The sequence below is a fragment of the Hippocampus bargibanti genome, linkage group LG01 (assembly GCF_051943395.1).
Source record: "Hippocampus bargibanti isolate YZ-2025 linkage group LG01, ASM5194339v1, whole genome shotgun sequence".
Classification (NCBI taxonomy): domain Eukaryota; kingdom Metazoa; phylum Chordata; class Actinopteri; order Syngnathiformes; family Syngnathidae; genus Hippocampus; species Hippocampus bargibanti.
This window is the reverse complement of record NC_142734.1, coordinates 9,900,761-9,923,564: the sequence shown is the minus strand read 5'-3', so window position 1 is coordinate 9,923,564 and position 22,804 is coordinate 9,900,761. Positions and strand designations below refer to the sequence as shown.

Here is a 22,804-nt window from a genome sequence, read left to right as displayed (position 1 = left end):
CTGTGGAAACGGGCTGATTAATTCCTGACACGGTTTGTCGCCATTTTCTGCCTTTTGTGGGTGCGACATTTCCTTTCCTTTCCTTTCCTCTTCAGAACTATTTGAATCATATTCATAACTGGATGAGTAACAAGAAAGCATATTCTCCGAATCTGAAGCCATTGTTTTGATTCTCGAGCAAGGCAAGACGTCTTGCCGTGACACCACGAACATGGGGGCGGGACTGAAACTGGCCACTTCCGGGTTCAAATTGAAGTACTTTTTAGACACTTTAAGTCAGTTTTATTGGTGTTTTGCATTTGACAAAAAATATCATACTGCATGTTTTGGGTATTTTAGATGCTATAAAACGTTTTTCTGATGTCGGTTAGGAAACAAAAAAGTGACGTCGGTTGTCCTTTAAATATATTGAAATTTAGTCCCCACTATGCACGTAAATTCATTTTTTTCTGAAGTCCCCAAAAGACATGGTCCAAACATGACTTCATAAAGTCTTGGATTGAAAGGTATGTATAAGCTGACAAAGCCACCGTGTGCATACCAGATTTTTTTAGAGCTGTAAGTCATTTGGAAAGGGTGGACCCCGTAGGTGATTATCCAAAAAGTGGTCCTCAGACAACTTTAAAACGCGTATGTGTGTGTGTGTGTGTGTGTGTGTGTGTGTGCGTGCGTGAGTGTGTGTGTGTGTGTGTGTGTGTGTGTGTGTGTGAGGTCCCCATTTATCAAGTGTACCTGGTAAGCATCGTGTGTGAATTATTTAAATACATTTACATATATTGAAATTGAGGCCCCATTACTTGCGTAAAATGGTTTTATTTCTGAAGTCCCCAAATGACATGGTCCAAACACTTCTAAAGTCTTGTATTGAAAAGTGTGTATAAACTGACAAAGCCACCGTGTGTATGCCAGATTTTTTGGAGCTGTAAGTCATTCGGAAAGGATGGTCCCCGTAACTGATGGTCCCCAGAAAGCATGAAAACGGGTAGGTGTGTGTATATGCGAGTGTGTCAGCGATTGTATCGCGGGATTGTCACAGTTATGATCTGTCAAGAGATGACATATGCCCCATCCCATCCCTCAGAAGACACCTTCTACCTCTGGGCTGGAGCTGCTTTCCACTCAGGTTGTTCCTTACTGTGTTTTGCAGCATCTTAGAATGAAAGGAGCACTTTTTTTGTTGTGCCTCTCCTCTGAATTTACAAAAAAAAAGTGTTTGCGCTCACTCTCAACGGACCTCTTTCGAGCGCAATGTGTGCAGGTGGTGGCGGGCATCAGAAAGGTTACCGTTGTTTGCTTTGGGATGTCCATGGATGCTTCTCCCTTCCCTCCCTCCCTCGGCCCTACAGGAGGGATTATGGTGTCATTTGGGGCCCCCGCAGGGTGTATTATAAAGCCCCTGTCTGACCCCGTCTGCTCTGTCAGAGAGGCTCAAGGTTTACTGGACAAAGTCACTGTCATTTTCTCTCTCTCAAAGCATCTTTCGAGTTTGATGTCCGCCTTTTTCAGTTCTCACCTGAGACTCCACTGACACCTATGTCAATGAAACAGGTGGACGCAGGTGGCAAACGAGCACAGCAAGGTCACCCGACTTGTTGAAGATCCCATCGCTGGATTTTCTCAATTCTGCTCAGAGCTGATTTTCAGAGGACTGTCAAGTTTGAACCTTGATTTGATTGTGGCCCAAGAGTTGTCTTCTTCTGCTAAAGAGGGACCATGTGGGAGTTCCGGTCCATGAGTTTTTGGCGGGCGGTCTTTGCGGAGTTCTTCGGGACCATGTTCTTTGTATTTTTTGGCCTAGGGGCCGCCTTGCGCTGGACCACCGGGCCGCATCACATTCTCCATGTGGCCTTGTGCTTCGGCTTGGCAGCGGCCACCCTCATCCAATCCATCGGGCACATCAGCGGCGGTCACATTAATCCTGCCGTGACCTTTGCCTACCTGGTCGGGGCCCAGCTGTCTCTCTTCCGTGCTTTCTTCTACATTATCGCTCAGTGCCTGGGAGCCGTGGCCGGCGCTGCCGTGCTGTACGGGGTCACGCCCGGCAACATGAGGGGCAACCTCTCCATGAACACGGTGAGGAGGGTTCGCGAGACAAATTGCATTTATAAGGGCGGCTAGATGAAAGAGAAAAAAATCTGCATTTGTGCTGTCCACAGCTGCAACCTGGCGTCAGTCTGGGGATGGCCACCACGGTGGAGGTGTTCCTCACCATGCAGCTGGTGGTGTGCATTTTCGCCGTGACCGATGAGAGAAGAAACGGTCGCCTGGGTTCCGCCGCCCTCTCGATCGGCTTCTCTATCACCATCGGACATCTCATGGGGGTGAGACGCCTACAAACGAGGAGACAGGGAACTGGTGCAAATGTTATAGCCGGGCTGCTTTGTGTTCAGATGTACTACACAGGTGCCGGCATGAACCCCGCCAGGTCCTTTGCTCCGGCGGTCCTGTTCAGAAACTTTGTCAACCACTGGGTAACATTCCTGTCTCCACCTTGACTGCGGCGCCGGGAAGGTTCTAATTCGTTCCTCACGCGTGTTGTTGCAGGTCTATTGGGTGGGACCCATCATCGGCGGAGCCATGGGCGCCCTCCTGTACGATTTCATTCTGTTCCCACGGATGAGGGGTCTGTCCGAGCGCCTGGCCACGTTGAAGGGCAGTCGACCCCCGGAGAGGGAGACCCAGCAGGACACCCGCGGGGAGCCCATCGAGCTCAAGACGCAAGCCTTGTAAACCCGACCCCTCCCCCCGGCACCTGTTGATCCACCTGGGGCTGAGAAATGGGTGGGGGGGAAGCGCCCCCCCTGCTGCTCATCAACCAACCTGAAAAATAACAACACGATAGTCAGGTCTCCCCCTCTGACTCCTTTCTCTGTTTTCAGAAGTAGACTTTGTGTCAAAGGCAGGCCGGCCGGCTTGTCTACTGTCAGTCAGGCCTGCTTCTGTGATGGAACTGCGAGGGTGTTGTTATCTTAGGAGGGGAGAGAGGGGCTCGGATGTAGGATGAAAGATCACAGCACGGGTGGTGGTGGTGCAGCAGCAGAGGGGCACAGGGTGTGGGTGGGCAACACTCTGGGTTTGTGCTTCTTTCTAATCTAGACCATTGAACATGAGCGTGCTTTCCTACATGCTTCTCACATAATCTCCAGCGTCGTTTTTTTTTCCGCACGCTTTCTTTTGTTTTCTGCGCCGCAGACACAAAACGGTGATGTATGATGACATTTCAACAGGATTTCACATTTCACAAATGGCTACTCCATTTTATTTATGTGTGTGAGGGTGAGTGTGTGTGTGTGTGTGTGTGTGTGTGTGTGTGTGTGTGTGTGTGTGTGTGCGTGTGCGTGTGTGCGCGCGCGTGTGTGCGTGTGCACCCGCCTGTACATGCGAGTGTCTTTGCAAGTGTGCGCACGTGAGCTAGCGAGTGAGAGATGAAGAATGCCGATACAGTACCTCTTTTTTTCTCATTATCAATGCCGCTCAACTGATTTTGTACCAATCATTATTCATTTTTGTAAGCCCTTGTTTAGACATGACACATGGCTTCGTCACACTGTCATATTTGTGATGATGATTTCCATTTTTACATCAACCCATCCATATGCATTTCCTCAGTTCAACCAGCACGAAAGAAAATCTGAGAATTGGAAGGATTGGAGGTCTCTGTTCACTACAGACCAACAGTGCCTGCTTTACATTACAGTCTTTTGTTATTATTTGATCCTAAATGGGATTACAAATGTGTTTCAATAAACGTTCACTTAGAATAAATATGCACATATGATTTGATTTTTTGTCACCAGCTCCTCCTCTAGACTCCATTTTAATTAATAAATAATCCATTTGTGCATTACATAATTTTGGCCACAAGAGGGCAAAATGGTATATGCATCCATCCAGTTTCAGACCCGCTTTTCCTCATAAGGGTGCTGGAGTCTATCCCAGCGGTCTCCAGGCAGGATATGCAAGGGGACACCTGAACTGGCTGCCAGACAATTGTAGGGCACACATAGACAAAAAAACAATTAGCGCTCATTTTCAGACCTTGGGACAATTTAAAGTCTAACCTGGCACACACACGTTTTTGGAATGTGGGAAGAAACTGAAGTACTGAGAGAAAATCCTCACTGGCATGGGAAGAACATGTAAAGTCCACACAGGCAGGCCGAAGCAGGTGATTGGATTGGATTTGCCTTTAAATGTTCAGGCCGAAGCAGGTGATATCATGATACAAAACAAATGCACATATATATTTTTTCGACATTCCCATTTCTCATCATGTGTCAAAATATATTTACCTCATTCACTGCTATTCTTGAATTTATTGAAAATGACATAGCACCGCAGTGGACGCATTTTTGCACGTCAGTCAGTGAATGAGTTAAACATGAGCACAATTATCAAGAGGAGTATAATTATCATTGTTTATTCATTTCAACACCGCATCTATGATTAACATTTCTGTGAAGAAATGTGAGATTATTAATGCTAAAATGTAATCACCTTACATTGGGACATTTACCTATTTGATGGTTTGACATAAATGGCAGATGATGGCCATTCCACATCGAAGTGTATAGCACAGGGTGTCAAACTCTGGTCCTCGAGGGCCGCCGTCCTACATGTTTTCCATGTCTCCCTATTGCAACGCACCTGATTCAAGGGAACGGGCTCATGTCACACTTCCACAGAGCTTGCTGATGATCTGATCATTAGAATCGTGTGTGTCCATCGAGTCTGTTCCCTTGAATCAGTTGCGTTGTAACAGGGAGACCTGGAAAACATGTCGGACGGCTGTCTTCGAGGACCGGATTTTGACCCCCCCGACATAGAGCATATTTGAGATTTGAAATTACCTGCGGCTCTGACGAATTTGCAACAATGGTCTTCCAGCTTATTGAACGCCTGATGTTTCCTATTTCAATGTTTTTTTTCCCAACATTTGTTCCATCTGCTTTAGAATCTGACCTTTACCACTGCGCACTTCAAGCCTTAAGTGTATTTCTCTAAAATAAATCTCTTGAGTGACTCATGTATACTTCCCCAGGCTCAACATCATCCATCCTCCAATTTGCGCTGATACCGACCGCAATAACTTACACCAAGAACCAACAGCTCCGAAGCCTGAATAGTAAACATTGGTTTTATTTTGCATACTCTTCATAAAAGTTACATATGTCTTTTTTTTAAACAAGGGATGCCGATCCAACTTTCCTCAAGCATGGCTCTGGTTTTACCAGTGGCGGACCGTCAAGGCCTGCAAAGCCTTCTATGCCGGCTTAAAAATATCTGAATCACAGACTGGTGTTCATTATATTTTGTCCATGAATTCTTATGAAAAAAAAAATCAAAATTGTCTTTAAGGTTCTGTTCGTTACTTTTTTTCCTGCTGCGCTGCTTCCAGATGTGTGTTTTTGTATTTAAGCATTTAATCAATCACATTTCAGCCATCATTTGTTACCAGGGTCAGAAATCTACCGGGACGCCAGTAAAAACTGCTCTGACCACAAGCTGCTAGTGACAAGAGCATACTGGCCAGAGCTAGCACACTGTATCGGTAGCGAGCTGCATATGCAAATATATTGTGTTGATTTAATATCGGTTTTGTCAACCCACAATGGTTGAAGAAAAAGTAAAGGATTTGATTGGAGATTTACTGTTAAAGCCATTTTAAGACAGACTTTTCAAGAAAAAATGGAGTTCATTAAGAAAGGTCAGTCAGTAATTTCCTGGCTCATGGTAGCCTCCAGTGGACTTGTAGTAAATCACACCACACTTTTTTCAGTCTGGATTGATTCAGACGTAGCACTGCTGAAGGCCTAGCAATGATATGCACAGCTTGCTAATGGGTTTTACAGCTGGTAAAATAAGATAAAAAGAAACAAACAACAACAAGAACAAACAAAGAATCAACTTAGACAATGAGCTGCAAGAGAAGCTCCGACCTGACACTGATTTGTATTGGATTGCTCTTTTCTCCTTTCATAAAGTAAGTTTTTCATGATCAACCTGCAACATGCACACATGTGCACACACACATTTGGAACTGAATCAAAAGCAACAACTCTATTGCTCGAATTGAAACAATCTCAAAGATGGACCCTGTCCGGTGTTATCTTGCCCAACCGTATTGAAGATAACAAACGAGAAGGCTGGGAAATCTATCAAGATATGCAGCTTGGATAAAGACAATGAAATGTTCTCATGGGGTGTGGGAGGACTGAGACATTTTATATGTGGCTGCCCGTACAGCTAACTTCAAAGCGTTTTAAAAAAAGACTGCTGCAGCACAATTTCAAACCAACCGTTTTCATTGTGCTCCTTTTTAAGTTCTCCAAACAGTCATCTGGTGGCCAGCCTCCGGGCCTAATTTATTCCAGTACAGTGTTATCTTGGCTTACAAACATGATTAGTTCCTAGGAAGTGTGTGTAAGGCGAAAAGTGTGTATTCCAAACATTAATTTCCCATAGGAAACCATTAAAACGAGAATAAACCGTTGCCAGGTCCCCATAAAACATAAGCTTCAACTAAATAAGCCTTAAAACTACACACAATATACCTTGTTTTATGTATAATAAATGTGCTATGGTATTGTAATTAAAGAAATAACTTGTACAGTACAATAAAGCCATTTTATTTACCTTTGTGATGGTCGTTGATGGCTTGATGGAATGGATAGCCGGCTGCCATTTCAGGAGCTCCAAGAACTGGCTTTTTTGCGAATGACACATCACTCATTGTGGCGCTCCGTGTGTTTCCCGAAAAATAGTTTGTATGCCAAGATTATATTCTCGCGAATTTAACGCTCGTAAGGTGAAAATTTCGTTCGCTCAAGCGTTCGTAAGCTGAGGTATCACTGTACTTGACTTCGAGAGTATTCAGGCTGCATGAAGAAACTGTAGCAAGAACATTTTTCTGAACTATTACAACCAACATGTAAAAAGTCAGGTGTGCTTCCCATAAGCCCTTTTGATGATCATAATGTCGCAATGTACTGATGGATCGCCGTGGCTGCTCACTGAGCTCGGTGGTGCTGGTGCACAAGGTTCGGAATGGTGACCTGAGGTGCGACTGGCGATGCGGTGACCATGGTCAGAGGCGAATGGGTGGCACTGGGCAGAGTCTGGGATGTGACCAGAGCGTGTGCTGGCATTCCAGGTGAGAAGCTGCAGCTGAGGTAGGGCAGCGGTGACGGGCAGTAGGGCGACTGCTCCAATCCTGATGGAGCAAGGCATGGATGGACGATGCTGGACTGTAATAGCAGGCTGGGCGGCAGGAATGCAGGAGGGTAGATGTAAGGATGAGCCAACCTAGTGTGACAAAGGGAACACGGGTTGGATCATGGTTCATTTTAAACGGTTGGTGCTGTTGGACAGTCTGCGGCTGGATGGATGCATGGCTTGAGGAACCCGCGATGAAAAGAAAAGAGCGTTATGGCAGAGCACCGATGCGTATGGGGAACTGTCGCGCCTCAGTCTCTTTTCATCAGTGAATGCTACAGATTCGTGTTTGCTTTCAACATTTAGCGTGTAGCAGATGTGCACGTTTCACCATGACATCCCTGATCCACTGGTGAAAGGGAGGCTTTGATCCTCTCATCTTTTGTCTAGAACTTCTTCATTCAACATAGAGGATGCAGAAAGTGAATGACTGTCTGTGTCTTATGTGTTGTGTCACATTGTTTATTTTGTTGTTTGTTGTTGTTTTGACTCCAAGATGGCGCGGCGACTGGCTGCCTTGACAGCAGGTCCTGTATTTTATTTTTCTACTTCTTCCTTTCCTGACTTTGCTGCTGTGAAATATACATTTGTCCACTGCGACACTAATGCAGGCTAATCCAATCCAATACAAACATCAAAACAAAAACAGCGATGATCCTGTGAGGTGTGGTGACCAAAAGAGTCACTAGTCTACCTTGTGATAGCAACTATTCAAGACTCTTTTGGATGGTGCGCATAGCAGCCAGCTGAAGGATGAACACATCCCAGTAGCCACATGTGGGAGGTGTAGTTTTACTGAACCAGGCTACTCACTTCCGAGTTTTAAAAATAGCCCCCCAAAAGGAAATCAGATTTGAAAAGCAATTAGATCGGCATTGTGCCAAATTATCTATTGTGATTGTTACCACAAAGTGGAAAGCTTAAAATAGTATCATATGGCCTCTTTCATGTTTTCATTTGATATGTGATGTTGATGAAGTTGCATAGTAGCTAGAATCTATATGCTTTTTACAAAATTGTCACAGCATTGGATGTTCTCTGAAGCTGTTACGTCTCATAGGGAAACGAATAGGACACACACACACACGCACACGCACACGCACGCACACGCGCACGCACACACACACGCACAAACACCTGGCTGCCACGGCATTCCTACTGTTCACATTTCCACTTTTCAAACATATTTTGGCAGTGACAGTATACAAGAATTACAATAGCAAATCAAGAAGCAATATGGTATCGAGGTTAGCGGCTTAAGTTTGTTGATGAAGTCAAAGTCTGGTGATAGGCAAAAATCCATCTCAATGAAGTCACTGTCGCCAAATGTACCAATGTTTAGTTTTAAGCAATGCTTAGTGCTGTGCTGCAGACGCACTAAGGCAAATTCCACTCAAGAGAATGGCAAAATCAGCTGTAACCCAAAAGGCGGCGGGTTGCTGTGTCCACTTTTGCTGCCATCTTATTCTATTAATACCTTATTTCCCGATGCATAAGGTGCACCAGAGTATAAGGCGTACCCCCAATGAATGGTGTATTTTCAAACTTTTTCCATATATACGGCGCGCTAGACTAGATGGCGCACCCCCCAATGAATGAAAAAGGTTTTCCAAATATAAACGACAAATACGTTTTCCAAATATAAGGCACACCACATTTATAAGGCACTACAGTAGAGGCTGGGGTGACGCACGACTTCTACAGGGTCAAATGGAGTCAGTGGCTGCTTACAGTAGTTGCCAGGCCTGCTGTGGCTCAATATGGCTTCACATAAAAGGCACACCTGCGTATAAGGCGCAGTGATCTTTTGAAGAAAAGCTTTTGGATGCGCCTTATACATCGGAAAATACGGTATTCTAAAACGCTCACATGTCAGCAGAAAGACCAAAACATTAGCTAGCTAGCTAACTTTCTATCTATTTGAGTTATTCCGGGTTGAGTGAATGCTGGCGCACGTGGCTGCCGCTGCTCACCCACAGGAAAGATGATCCTGTGACAGTAAAGTGACCTTGAGAGTTTTGAAAGGCGCTTCTGAAATGAAATGTATTATTATTATTTCTTTTATCTTATCGTCGTTTAATATATGATGTTACCACAAATGATGATTTTTCTCTATATTTTAAAAGACCCTCATACATTTGTATTTTTTTCTGTGCTTGTTAATTATAGCGAAATGCCATCCAGGCACAAATGGCCAACTGGTGTTTCACCACGAGTAGAAACACCTTGAGGTCATTTTGGACTAAAGGCTGCTGTTGGTGTCAGGAGGTGTTGAGCTAGAAAGACGAGAGAGTATTGGACTTCTGGGGTTGCTCTTCATCTGAACAGCGTGGTCGCTTGCACCTTCTTCAGCATCATCACCACCGCCTGACCTTCGGTTATGTAAGCATAAAGCTAAATGGAAAGTACACGTACAATGTTCAAATTTGCAGATACATAACAAAAGTCAACAGAAATTCCAAACAAGTGTAGTGAAGGACGCCCCTACCACCAACCCCACCACAAGCCCCCAGGAATCTCATCTCCTTGCTCGTGCAACGACTCTCCCGGAGCAGAAGTGCAGTGTCATTCTCGTGGCCCCGTGCAGCCGCCCGACTGATCCAATGTGACAGTCGCAACGTACGAGAGAGAGCGGCGCCTTGCCCCTCCCTGACCTGGGCGGCGTTTCTGGCTGTCAAGCGCACATTTATACACACAGTATTTGTATTTTATTTATTTTAATGCACACCCAAGACAAGGGCGTCTAAGTCACATGCAGAGCTGAGCTTTGAAGACTGTGTGAACAACACTGAACTTGTATTGGGATTGTATTTGTGTGTGTGTGTGCATGCGTGTGTGTGGGGGGTTCAGGCTAATTGGCACAGCTGCATACGCTAACAGACCCACGAGAGCAGAATAACCTCCACAGACGGCACTGAGCCTCGGCTCGTTGTAGGTTTCCTCCCTCGCAGTCAGCCTCCTCTGTACTCACACCCCCCTTGTCAAAAAGCACGATAGAAGAGAGGCGTGGGATGAAGTGAATTAAAAAAAAAACGGGAGAGAGGGGAGGAGAACGACCATTGGGGAGCCTCGGGTGAGAAATGAGCAGGAGGGGAGGAAGGAGACATTGAGAGGTGAAGGATCAGCCATCATATATCCTTCATGCCTTAAGACAGTCACACTTTTAATAGTTCAGATGAGAGATGTGAGGAGAGTGAGTCAGGCAGAGGCCAACACAGAATACAGGCACACAAACACCCTTCTTCCTTGGACAAACGCACACTAAAAGCTTGGGGGAGGGCATGAGACAGAAGGAGCAGCGTTTCACTCGGACACTCGTTCGTGATATCAACATGCAAATGCATTTACATGTTGACGATGGGCTTCAGATTCCAAAAAGGTCTCAAATCACATGAAGCAGCTGTGAGTTGCGTGGTGCATAGATTCCCTTAAAACTGTAACACAGCCTCACTTTTGTAGCGGCAAATAAGCTACACTTTTCTCCCTCCTATCAGGTCAAAAGCCTAGGTGTTATCCTTGACAGCACACTATCTTTCCACTCCCATATGAATAACTTAACCCGATCTGCATACTTCCACCTACGCAATATCAATCGTCTTTGCCCGTCTCTCACCCCTCACACCACTGCTATCCTGGTTCATAGTCTTGTCACCTCCCGGATAGACTATTGCAATTCACTTCTCCTTGGTGTCCCTCAGAAACTTCTCCACAAACTTCAACTCGTCCAGAATTCTTCAGCCCGGATCATCACCAGAACCTCATCCTTTCACCACATCACCCCCGTCCTCCAAGAGCTCCACTGGCTCCCGGTCAAATATAGAATCAACTTTAAACTTCTTCTTTCTACATTTAAATATATCCATAACCTTACCCCGCCATACCTACCTGACCTTCTTCAAATTTCTATTCCCTCTCGTTCCCTCAGATCCTCTTCCTGCCTCCACCTCTGAGTGCCACCCTGCCCATCTCAGCACAATGGGGGACAGAGCTTTTAGCTGCTTTGCCCCCAAACTCTGGAACTCAGTTCCTCCCAACATTCGTAACATCGATTCTCTTCCCACCTCCAAGTCCCATCACAAAACCCACCTAATTAAAATTGCATTTTCTGTGTAGCTCGTGCTCTTGTTTTTATTTATAATTGTATTTTATTTTTTGTATTCTATTTGCGATTGTATTTTATTTATTATAGTACTTATGCTTGTTTGTGACTGTAAAGTGTCCTTGAGAGCTTTGAAAGGCCCTTAAAATAAAATGTATTATTATTATTACTTTTAACAAGCGGTTGAACCAAAAAGTTGAAAGGAGTCCTTCGCCATTATTTTCAGTTAGGCATCCCTCATGGCGTCACCTCCAGTGTGACTCGACTGCTCGTACCTTTCAAATATGGAAAAAGCAATTCGCAGGTTGAGTCCTTTGATGCACGTTGTGCATTTTTTTAGATTGCACTTGTTGGTATCATAACTAAAAACAAAGACCCGGCCGCAGTTTAGGGGCGGATGTGTGCATATTACTGTATATACAGCACAGTACACAATTGGAGATTGAAAATTTTTGTTGACTTTTTTTTGAGATGTTTTTGTACTTTACATTTTATTTTTTTGTAGCACTCCATGTTGAGTATTTGTGATGCTTTATTTCCCGTATATGATAGTTGTCCATGTTAAGCGCTTTTTTACAGGTTCAGCTATTATACATGGGGTATCAAAAGTCTACACACCCCTGTTGAAATAATAGTTTTAGGATTGAAAAAAAATTGCTGTTGTGGTCCCTACCCCCGATAACTTAAAATAACATAAAAACGTACTGTACTGTACATCAGATGGTGAGTATAGTTTTGGCTTTTTTGATTGTAGCTGTGCTGATGACTATTTAGTGTTTGGGAGCCTTTTACTGAGCGAGTTGCTTGTTCTGTCGCCACAAAGGGACATAAGTCTTCTTGTTCCATAAGTGTTCTTGTTGATCTGTGCTGTATGTCATGCATATTAGCATATTTGACAATAAAGCTGACTTTGACTTGGGCCGGTCCCAAGCCCGGATAAATACAGAGGGTTGTGTCAGGAAGGGCATCCGACGTAACAGCTGGGCCAAAACAAACATGCGTATCGTACCTCTGAAGATGGAGGTTACTGATTCGCTGTGGCGACTCCTTGAAGAGAAAAGCCGAAAGGAAAGAAGAAGCTATTATTAAAGCGCTATATAGTGTAAATTAATATGTATTGTATTGTATTGTATTGTATTGAATCATTTCCTTTTTGTTTCAGTATGAGGTGTCAAAGCTACAACTGAGATTTAAAAAAAGGGAGACCTGCTCTTTGAAGTGAATGTCCTTTGCTGTGGTAGACTTTTAATCAATCCATCATCACTCATTCAGCGATTCATCTGGGTCAGTGTCAGCTCCCTCATCACTCATTCAGAAAACGAGGGCTGCAATATTAATAGCACTCGGAGCAATTGAGGTTTGTCATGGAGTGGCATTTTTTTTTGAGAGCTTGGCCTCGAGAAGCGGGGCAGCACACATTCGATAAAAGCATGCATTCGATAAAAGCAGGATTTAACAGTGTTACATAGAAAGAAAGTTATAACACCAATAAACTGTCTGTCAACACCAGAAGCAGCATAAAGCAAAGTCAAATGATGGTATTGTTGGGCTCATCTGTTTTTTTAGCTTGGAGAGCAAAACGCACATGCAGTGGTATTGCAGCATCACTGGCAATGGAAGTCATAACTGCTCTCTTTGTGGGTGAGGACGTTGAACTTTTGTCACACTGTCATGGTTCAGCCTAAAGGCCATTAAACACTGAGCCTGTCACCATTTGCAAGGTGGTGGTGGTGGACCACAAAAAAAGCAAGCAGAAAGAAAATCTCAAACATCATCAGAACAAAAAAGTCCAAAATAGCAAACAAAACCATGAGTAAAACATGACAAGATGAAATAAACCTTACAGGGTGAAAAAACAATGACCTGACACTGAATTGTCGTGCGAGGAGTCCTTTTAACTGCCACTGAATAAAACAACCAACACCTGTGCAGCTGCAGGCGGGGCCCTACAGTGCCACCCATGGCCGCAATCCGAAACGTGACAGAACCCCAACGCTCATTTTTTACTGCGCTTTTTGAGTAAAACACCCACACCCAAAAAATGCACATATTAGGTCACATTCCCCATCTCAATCCATTGAGGTGTTCACTCACTTTTCTCAGAGCTACAGCAACAAATAAACCAACCTCGAGATAAATGTAGTCAAACATTCTCGACGTCACTGGGCTCCTGCGAGGAGCTGTCAGAGAGAGACGTGTACCAGTACACGAGTGATTTCCATTTGAATACCTGTGACTCCCAAAACTAGTTTCCCTATAAAGCACTTTCCCAGAGTACAAGGTGGCCTTTTTATGACATGTAGGTCAGAATATCCGAGGATGAGGTTTTATATGGCAGACACATCGTGTATACTGTATGTCTGATGAAAGAGGCCAATGTCTAATTAAAAAATACAGTAAAGTCTCGTTATATCGATATTCAAGGGAGTCCGAAAAAATATCGATATAACCGGGACTATCGATATATCCGACCCTGTTTGCATGTAATTTTCTCCGTGCGTGCATAGAAATATTATCGATATAACCGGGACTATCGATATATCCGATATCGATATAACGAGACTTTACTGTATATAGATATTATTACCATAATTGGAAAAGCACTATCCACACCGAATGAAAAATAATCTGACACCCATTCCAAATAGATTTAAAAAAAATGAAATAGATCTAGAGTGACTGCTGTATTTTCCGGTGTATCAGTCGCACCGGAGTATAAAGTGCGGCCTCAATGATTGATGTATTTTCTATTTTTTTCATATATATGGCGCACTGTACAATATAAGGCATTCAATGAATGAAAAAAAAAGTTTTCCAAGTATAATTTATAAATATATAAAAGTTTTCCAAATATAAGGCACACCACGTTATAAGGTGGCTGTAAGTCGGTGGCCGTTGACAGTAGTTGCCAGACCTTTTGTGGCTTAACATTAATTCACATATTAGCCGAATGTTGCTGTGCCGATGACCATTTTGTGTTCGGGAGCCCTTTACTGAGCCAGTTGCTTGTTCTGAAGCCACAAGGTGACATAAGTCTTCTTGTGCCGGTCCCAAGTCCGGATAAATACAGAAGGTTGTGTCAGGAAGGGCATTCCACGTAAAAGCTTGGCCAAAACAAACATGCGAATCAAACCTCTGAAGATGGAGAACACTGATTCGCTGTGGCGACCCCTTGAAGGGAAAAGCCGAAAGGAAAAAAGATATAAAGCGCACCTGCATATAAGGCGCAGGGTTATCTTTTGAAGACAATCAAGGCTTTTGGGTGCGCCTTATAAACCGGAAAATACGGTAAGTGTGCTAGATGTGTTTTAGTGATCAAAAAAATCCCAGTGCAAAAGTGAGTTTGGATGACAACAGCTGTATGCGGGTGTGTGTTTGCACGTGCATGCATGTGTCCATTTGTGTGTGTGTGTGAGTTTGTGCACAGAAGTTTAACTAAGTGGCTTGCTGCCTCACTGAAGCCCAAGTCAACCGTGAGTGAAATCCAGAAGCCAGTGTCCCGTGTGTTTAATAGACCAGAGGAAGAGAAAGTCAATACAGTATCACAAATAGAAATGGGGATTGACCTCAGCCTTACCCGTAGTGCCTTTGAGCCCATGCAGGGTGGACTTGCTGGACCGGAACCTCGGCAGCCAGACCTAGAGAAATTAGAGGCAGTGGTGGGAACAGGACCTTCTCTCTCTTTCTGCTTACTCAAAGGCCAGCGCGTACGCAAGGAGATTGCTGACAGTGTGCCAGTCTTTTGACGTGCCACGTCTGTGACCTCATTGCCTTCAAGGTTTGTCGGGAATGAGCAGAGGCTGAGTAAGACAGGGAAATTCATCGTCCCCTTCATTTCTCAGGCCATTTGTCCCTCTGTTATGGCTCCTCATTCCCTTCTTTTGTCCAAAGTACACAATACCGAAATCTTTCTTTTAGGTCACACAAAGAGGCAACGGACATGCTCTTATTCAGTCCCATCTCGCTCCACTCACACATGAATAATACCGAGCGCTGCCATATCCCATCAGCAGAATGCCCGTATGCGTCTCAGCGCTGGCCAGTTGATGAGCACACGCATTCAAGAAGATGGTCGGCTGTTCTTCAATCGCAGCTACACGCAAATGCAATTTTGCTGGAAAGCTCGAAAGGGCGCTGTCAGAGTTTGTCAGAGTTTTGTGCAGCAGGACCTTGTTTGCAAAACACAAAGCATATGCTCTGTTGGTTTGCGCTGAAAATGCCTGGCGGCACGCAAGCTGTCCATTAGCTCAAGTAGAAAACGTACGGGCAACAAAGACTGGATGAATGGTGGCACTGGAAAAAAAAATACTGAAAGGAAACAGAAATTAACACAAAAAAAAACATTCATTGGGTGCAATACCTGTCACTCCATATAAAAAATCGTATGCTAATATGGGATGAATCATCTCTTTGATTATTGTCTGATTATTGTATTAACTCATTTACTGCCATTCCAGAATTTACTCGGGTTTTTTTTTTCTTCTTTGGGTGCTGATAAAGCACTGGCCATGGCCTCGGGCAATTTTTTTTCCTTCCACAAGGGGCAGCATTTCCACATTTGCATTTTGTCCGAGCTTCAGCGGTTGTTAAAGCGCTGAACCAATGTCTTGCATTGTATTTTGGACAGCCACCCTCATTTCAAGTTTATATAAATCCAGACCCAGATAATTTAGGAATAAACTCTTTTTTTCTGATGAAAGAAGAGAGTCTAAAGTTTCTTACGCTGCATTGAATGTTTATGTAGTCCTAAAACTCAATATTCTGTGGGTCCTGGAATTTAAGTGACAATGACAAAAACCCTGGCACTGGAGTGGACACATTTTTGCACGTCTGGCAATGAATGAGCTAATGAAATAATATCGCAATGAAATCGTTTTAAAACAATAAAACTATAATTGGAGTGAAAATATCTTTAATTTTCATCCATCCATATCCATTTTCCGATCCTTTACCTTCACAATGTTTCGCAAAGGGGTGTTGGAGCCAATCCCAGCTGTCTTTGGGCATTCGGCGGGGGACACCCTGAACTGATTGCCAGCCAATCGAACAACCATCCACCCTCATATGCACACCCAGGGATAATTTGGAGTGTTCAGTCAGCCTGCCATGCATGTGTAACGGAGTTGTGCGCTTAGATTATTAAATTATGAAGGAAGTGACGCAACGGCGCACAGTGTGGCACTATGTCCCGCCCATAGTTTCCAGAACAATCTCGAGGAGATTCAGGGTGAGTCGCAATTTTCTGTTGGTCTTGATTAACGCGCATTTTCATGACAATATCTTATTTTGTTTCCCCTTTTTTACTGTCTAGTGTTATCTAATTAGTTCCCTTATTCATTCAAGTCCAGATTACTTTTTGTGTCATTATTTACTTCACGTTTTGTCGAGTGGAACTTAGCTTCATAGTGCTTTTCTATTGCGCAGTTAATCACAAGACGAAACCCATGCGACTTCACCCATCCCTTCTGCCATACTGTGTTGCAGGTAATAATTGTTTCATTTCGTTTTTATTGAACAATATTTAGTTTCTTGTGTCGTGTTTCATTTGCCCGTGAGTGTCCGTGGCTGGTTGAACTGTGCGCCAGCCATTACAAGCGCACCGCGTGTTCTGCCGAGTCTCCGCCCATGATGCGTTCAGGGACATCTTGTAAATAACCGTGAAGTTGTATTGTATTCTCTTTTCCTGTAAATAACCACTATACGATCACACGTTGTTAATTCTGTTTTGTTATCTAGAATGTTTTGCATTTGAGAACAATCTCGAGGAGATTCAGGTTAATCACAAGACGAAACCCATGCGACTTCACCCATCCCTTCTGCCATACTGTGTTGCAGTGTTGCAGAAATAAAAGAAATAAAAAGACACATCCACGCGTCTCGTCTTCATTAATACGGCAGCATCGTGGAGATGAAGCTAGTCACTGTTGTGACACCCGTCACATTGGTGCCGTGACCCGGATCACAAGTGACTCTCCACTTCGGACCGGGACCGCGATGCTGCACAATGAAGACGCTGTGCAGTCCCATCACTCGGTGGACGGTGTGTCGACTCCCGTTTTGGAAATACATGTAGAGTGTTAATTGTCTACCTGCTGTTTTGCAATTGGTGTACTTTTTTTCATGTACGTGTTTTTGTGTGTTAAGTCTAAGAATGAGCTCCTTAGAAGTAACAAGTAGCACACCGTTGAATGAGTGTGTTGGTAGAGGTAGAGGCTTCCCAACCGTGTAACAGTTGTGTAGTGCAATCCAGAGTGGTGTAGGTTGCACAGAGGGGAATGGGCAGGTTCAAGCTGAGGCCACTTATGTTAGTGGGGACAGAGTTCCTTCCCAGACCCAGTGCATTGCATCTACGACGAGCGCACAGACAACTGATACACCAGCAACAGATACCTTTCTCCAGTCTGTCACAGTTATGTAGTGCTATGCAGGGTGATGTAGTTTGTACAGAGGGGAATGGGCAGGTGCGAGCTGAGGCCACTTATGTTAGTGGGGACAGAGTTCCTTCCCAGACCCAGTACAGTGCATCTCCGACGAGCACACAGACCCTGACACACCGGCGACAGATCCCTTACTCCAGTCACCTGACGTAGTTGGTCAGATGAGTGACATAATTAGACAGCATTTTTGTACATCCTTGCCCGATAACCTTGTCTATTGTGCCTGTTGGTCTTTCTGTTGTCTTCCGTGTGTATGTTGCCTCACTTCTGCATAATTTAAGGGGGGTGTATGTAACGGAGTTGTGCGCTTAGATTATTAAATTATGAAGGAAGTGACGCAACGGCGCACAGTGTGGCACTATGTCCCGCCCATAGTTTCCAGAACAATCTCGAGGAGATTCAGGGTGAGTCGCAATTTTCTGTTGGTCTTGATTAACGCGCATTTTCATGACAATATCTTATTTTGTTTCCCCTTTTTTACTGTCTAGTGTTATCTAATTAGTTCCCTTATTCATTCAAGTCCAGATTACTTTTTGTGTCATTATTTACTTCACGTTTTGTCGAGTGGAACTTAGCTTCATAGTGCTTTTCTATTGCGCAGTTAATCACAAGACGAAACCCATGCGACTTCACCCATCCCTTCTGCCATACTGTGTTGCAGGTAATAATTGTTTCATTTCGTTTTTATTGAACAATATTTAGTTTCTTGTGTCGTGTTTCATTTGCCCGTGAGTGTCCGTGGCTGGTTGAACTGTGCGCCAGCCATTACAAGCGCACCGCGTGTTCTGCCGAGTCTCCGCCCATGATGCGTTCAGGGACATCTTGTAAATAACCGTGAAGTTGTATTGTATTCTCTTTTCCTGTAAATAACCACTATACGATCACACGTTGTTAATTCTGTTTTGTTATCTAGAATGTTTTGCATTTGAGAACAATCTCGAGGAGATTCAGGTTAATCACAAGACGAAACCCATGCGACTTCACCCATCCCTTCTGCCATACTGTGTTGCAGTGTTGCAGAAATAAAAGAAATAAAAAGACACATCCATGCGTCTCGTCTTCATTAATACGGCAGTATCGTGGAGATGAAGCTAGTCACTGTTGTGACACCCGTCACACATGTTTTTTGAATGCGGGAGGAAACCGGAGGATCCGGAGAAAACCCACGTAGGCCTGGTGAGAACTTGCAAACACCAATTTCACCGACAGACTGCCTAATTTTCATCCATGCATCCATTTTGGGGATTGATTTGATATGCATTTTGGTGTTGCTTCATATCTGTCCAGAGGACGGAAGGGTGTTTAAACAGTTGCTTGAGAATTTGACTGTACTTTACTTGGTTACACAATACTTTGGGACACTTTATTTAAAAATCTTGCACTTGAAAAATGTATGTGTTATATTAAAAAAATACAACTTATACTAAAACTAAAATGAAGCAAAATACAACCTAATGAAGACAAGCAAACCTGCGGTTAAACAGAATGGGAAGTGCTATATTAATACATTGATGGATTGATATGAACCATTTCAGAGTTGTTGTCACTAATACACTGCTAAAAATAACGTTAGAAGAGCAAATTGCAGAGAAAGTTTGACAGTCCCAAAAAACACACTCACTGGAATGTGATCCACGCGGCTTGGCTCCCAAGTACGCCAGGTTGACGTTGGCCTTCCTGCCATCAATGATAGGATTTGCATCCTTGCATGCCTGCTCTGCGGCCGCGCCGTCCGCCATGGTTACCTGTTGGCACAATATCCCGCAAGTCAACTCCACAGTAAACGCCTGCCTAACTGGGTTATGTGGAAACTAGAGTTGTCACAGTTTCGGATGGCTCACTATTGTGAGCACCTTTTTTTTCATTCAGTTTGTAGAGCGAGCTTGGTTTGAAATGTTTATTTTGAGAGTAGTTTAAAAAGAATATTTTAGCTTTATTTCTTTTCAATATAATGGAACATTGACGGGTGCAAGGTTATAAATAGAGAAATAAAAGGCTTCTGCATTGTGTCATAAAGAAAACTTCTGTCTTTCTTTCTTCGACATGGACATATATTTATTTAAAATGATCATTGATCGCTCATTATCCCAAAGCATTGATTTTTTTTTCAATTTTAGTTTGTTTTTCTATTTTGTTAACACTAAGAACATTGATGTAAATGCACCCCCTTTGTACTTCGACAGGCTCTTCTATGGACCTGCAGGGAGTCAAGGTCTTTATCTGTCTTCTAAAAAAAGACCATTTACAAAAACGGTACAGGCGGAGGCACAAAAATCTGCATTAAGATGTTTCCAGCTGAGCTTCAGCTGCATGTTAACATTTTGTAGGCTGCTACAGTACGTGGGAGGTTTTTTTTTTTTGGATTGGGATGAGCAAACGGAATCTACCTTGAGGGAGTGAATTTGAGGATTGGGAAGCTCGCGTGGGAAGAGGAGCTTTGAGTGTTTTGAGCTCAAGGTCAAGCTACACAAGAGCAATTAGAGGCGCAATGTGAAACTTTTTTACAAGCGGTGGAGGACGGTTTGAGATCTGCTGGGCATCATAGAGGATGATGCTGTGACTTAGCAGAAGTCTCTCTCTTTCCTCTCTCTCGCTCTCTCTTACTCTCTCTCTATCCCCCCTCTCTATCCCTTGCACAAAACATATTGTTAATCAGACATTCTTTAACAAAAGTGCATAGCAGCACGCTCACGGGCACATTTTAAGAAATAAGGGAGTTTACTTGGTTGCTTAATATCACACTGGCGCAAACTAAAACAGTTCCGTGACAAGTTCAATTTGTTCTGTGATTAAATTTAGATCTCAACATCAAACAAATTTTCCACATTTCAAATGCCACCCCCCAAAAAAAACCCTCAGTGTTTATAAAGCTGAAAACTAAAAGTTTATTTTTTTTAAATGTAATAAAACACAATAACATAACGTAAAAAATAAACAATTGTCATCAAATGGGAAAGAGATGCCCATTTCACAGGAAGATCAGACCATTGTCATCAAATGGTGAGTATAGTTTTGCTGTTTTGAATGTTGCTGTGCCGATGACCATTTTGTGTTTGGGAGCCTTTTATTGAACATCTTCATCTTTATTAAGTTCATAAAGTTGCTTGTTCTGTAGACACAAGGGGACATAAGCCAGTGCCTTCTTGTGCTGGTCCCAAGTCTGGATAAATACAGAGGGCTGTGTCAGGAAGGATATCCGACGTAAAAGCTTGACCAAAACAAACATGCGAATCAGACCTTTGAAGATGGAGGACACTGATTGGCTGTGGCGACCCCTTGAAGGGAAAAGCCGCAAGGAAAAGAAGAACAGGACGTAAAAAAGTAAATAATTTTCAGAACTGTATGTACTGCACTGTAGCATCCAAGCACTGACTGTGAGCATTCAATGATGTCAAGAGCTTGGAGTCAGGCTATAGTCAGGTTGTCTTTACAGAAATTCATTGTGAGTCCTTTCATTTTTTGGTTTTAATTTTCGTTGTTGGTGTTTTCACGTTCAATACAGTAAATTGCTTTGTGTGAAAGAACAAGGGCATTATGGTTACTGACTTGCTCCATAGGTTTTTTTCCCCCACACTTATGTTTCAGAACATCTCGAATAATTTCATGCATAATGAAGTATAACGAAGTGCATTTCAGTAAGCACGAAAACATTTAAGGATTTCAGTGAGCAAATAAATGGATGGCACAGTGACTCCAAGTAACCGGGAAATTTAGATGTGACGAGGGTCGAAATAAACGCCCAGGCTGAAAAATAAACCATTTAGAGAAATTGCAAACTTACGAAGCCATATCCTCTGGACTTGCCCGTGTGTTTGTCGGTGATAACCACCGCCTCGACGACGTCGCCGAAAGTCTCGAAATATTTTAGAAGTGAGGCGTCGTCCGAGTGATACGGCAATCCGCCGACAAAAATCTTCGTGCGAGTCGTGTCTTTGGCCCCTGCACCGGGATCCATCGTCTCCACGGGAATCCCGACCAGATGCCTGAGGAAGAGCGGGGAACTCATTCGTGGGAGAATAAATGGTCAAAAAGAAAAGGAAAAAAAGATTGGGAGGGAATAAAAAACAAGCGCCGACTACTAAAAGACGTTACAGTAACGGAGCCATGAATGAATAAAACGCGAACATACACCGATTGAGGATGACAAGTGCAAAGTGCTCGAGTTGAGTGTTGTATGCTGTTCTGGGGGGAAAAAGAAGAAAACGTTCGTTTCGGTTTCACGAGCCAGCGGGGTAGGCGTGCATATGCGACGTGCAGTCCAATAGAAAAGCCGTGCGTCTCTTTCACGTTTGTCCCCCAACATGCCAGCAGTCACTTCACCAGCAAATGTAACACTTCTTCTGAATAGAACATAATAAAAACGAACGACCAGGAAACCCATCAATCCAATCAAACTCAAATATCCAGTGTCAGGGGAAAACAACTTTATTCTGTTCTATTTTTATTTTATTCTATTCCCTCTCGTTCCCTCAGATCCTCTTCCTCCCTCCGCCTCTGTCTGCCCCCCCTGCCCGTCTCAGCACGATGGGTGAATCACCCATCGCGCTCTATCACACATTTTGATAGCGCCTTCAGCTGATCTGCCCCCAAACTTTGGAACTCACTTCCTCCCAACATTCGTAACATCGATTCTCTTGCCCCTTCAAGTCCCTCAAAACCCACCTATTTAAAATTGCATTTCCTGTGTAGCTCTCTCGTTTCTATTTATAAATGTATTTTATTTATTGCATTCTATTTGTGATTGTATTTTTTTATTATAGTACCTATTCTTGTCTGACTGTAAAGTGTCCTTGAGAGCTTTGAAAGGCGCTTAAAATGTAATGCATTATTATTATTATTTATGAATGAATATTGGGACATCAACCCGTCATATGTGTATTTACTGCCCGTAGTTGAATGCATATCACATTTGTGATTTATTTGGCAATGTTTTTGTCTTTCATTTTTTTTTACCACTTCTAACAACAAGGCATATGTAGGTATCAGTGGCAGGTCGTGGATTTCATCATAGGCTTTCAGTAGTGCTATGTCTGAATCAATCCAAACTGAAAAA

At 43.5% G+C, this 22,804-nt stretch overlaps 2 protein-coding genes across 3 annotated transcripts; one reads left to right on the top strand and one right to left on the bottom strand.

Moving 5' to 3' along the window:
- Positions 1 to 1,434: 1,434 nt before the first annotated feature.
- Positions 1,435 to 3,767, top strand: LOC148903018 (lens fiber major intrinsic protein-like). 2 transcript variants are annotated; one of them, XM_088994920.1, is made up of 4 exons: positions 1,435 to 2,073; positions 2,157 to 2,321; positions 2,391 to 2,471; positions 2,545 to 3,767. In XM_088994920.1, the coding sequence occupies exons 1-4, from the start codon at positions 1,714 to 1,716 to the stop codon at positions 2,728 to 2,730; spliced, it is 792 nt and encodes a 263-aa protein (XP_088851046.1). In that variant the 5' UTR covers positions 1,435 to 1,713; the 3' UTR covers positions 2,731 to 3,767. The 2 variants fall into 2 exon arrangements, with proteins under 2 accessions (XP_088851046.1, XP_088851035.1); XM_088994909.1 differs by having other exon boundaries at positions 2,157 to 2,471.
- Positions 3,768 to 5,132: 1,365 nt separating this feature from the next.
- On the bottom strand, positions 5,133 to 21,987 carry LOC148903017 (RNA-binding protein 38-like). Its single transcript, XM_088992533.1, has 4 exons — positions 21,533 to 21,987; positions 19,373 to 19,496; positions 14,892 to 14,952; positions 5,133 to 7,305 (listed from the first exon to the last, which is right to left on the bottom strand). Exons 1-4 carry the CDS (start codon positions 21,755 to 21,757, stop codon positions 7,011 to 7,013), a joined length of 705 nt encoding a protein of 234 aa, XP_088848659.1. The 5' UTR covers positions 21,758 to 21,987; the 3' UTR covers positions 5,133 to 7,010.
- Positions 21,988 to 22,804: the final 817 nt, after the last annotated feature.

Excerpts from the sequence above, each read along its gene's own strand:
- LOC148903018 (XM_088994909.1), top strand. The coding sequence starts at position 1,714 with ATGTGGGAGTTCCGGTCCATGAGTTTTTGGCGGGCGGTCTTTGCGGAG. Across the intron at positions 2,074-2,156 it reads GCAACCTCTCCATGAACACG|CTGCAACCTGGCGTCAGTCT; the intron begins GTGAGGAGGGTT and ends TGCTGTCCACAG. Across the intron at positions 2,472-2,544 it reads GAAACTTTGTCAACCACTGG|GTCTATTGGGTGGGACCCAT; the intron begins GTAACATTCCTG and ends GTGTTGTTGCAG.
- LOC148903017 (XM_088992533.1), bottom strand. The coding sequence starts at position 21,757 with ATGAGTTCCCCGCTCTTCCTCAGGCATCTGGTCGGGATTCCCGTGGAG. Across the intron at positions 14,953-19,372 it reads GCCGCGTGGATCACATTCCA|GTCTGGCTGCCGAGGTTCCG; the intron begins GTGAGTGTGTTT and ends TAATTTCTCTAG. Across the intron at positions 7,306-14,891 it reads TGGGCTCAAAGGCACTACGG|GTTGGCTCATCCTTACATCT; the intron begins GTAAGGCTGAGG and ends TTGTCACACTAG.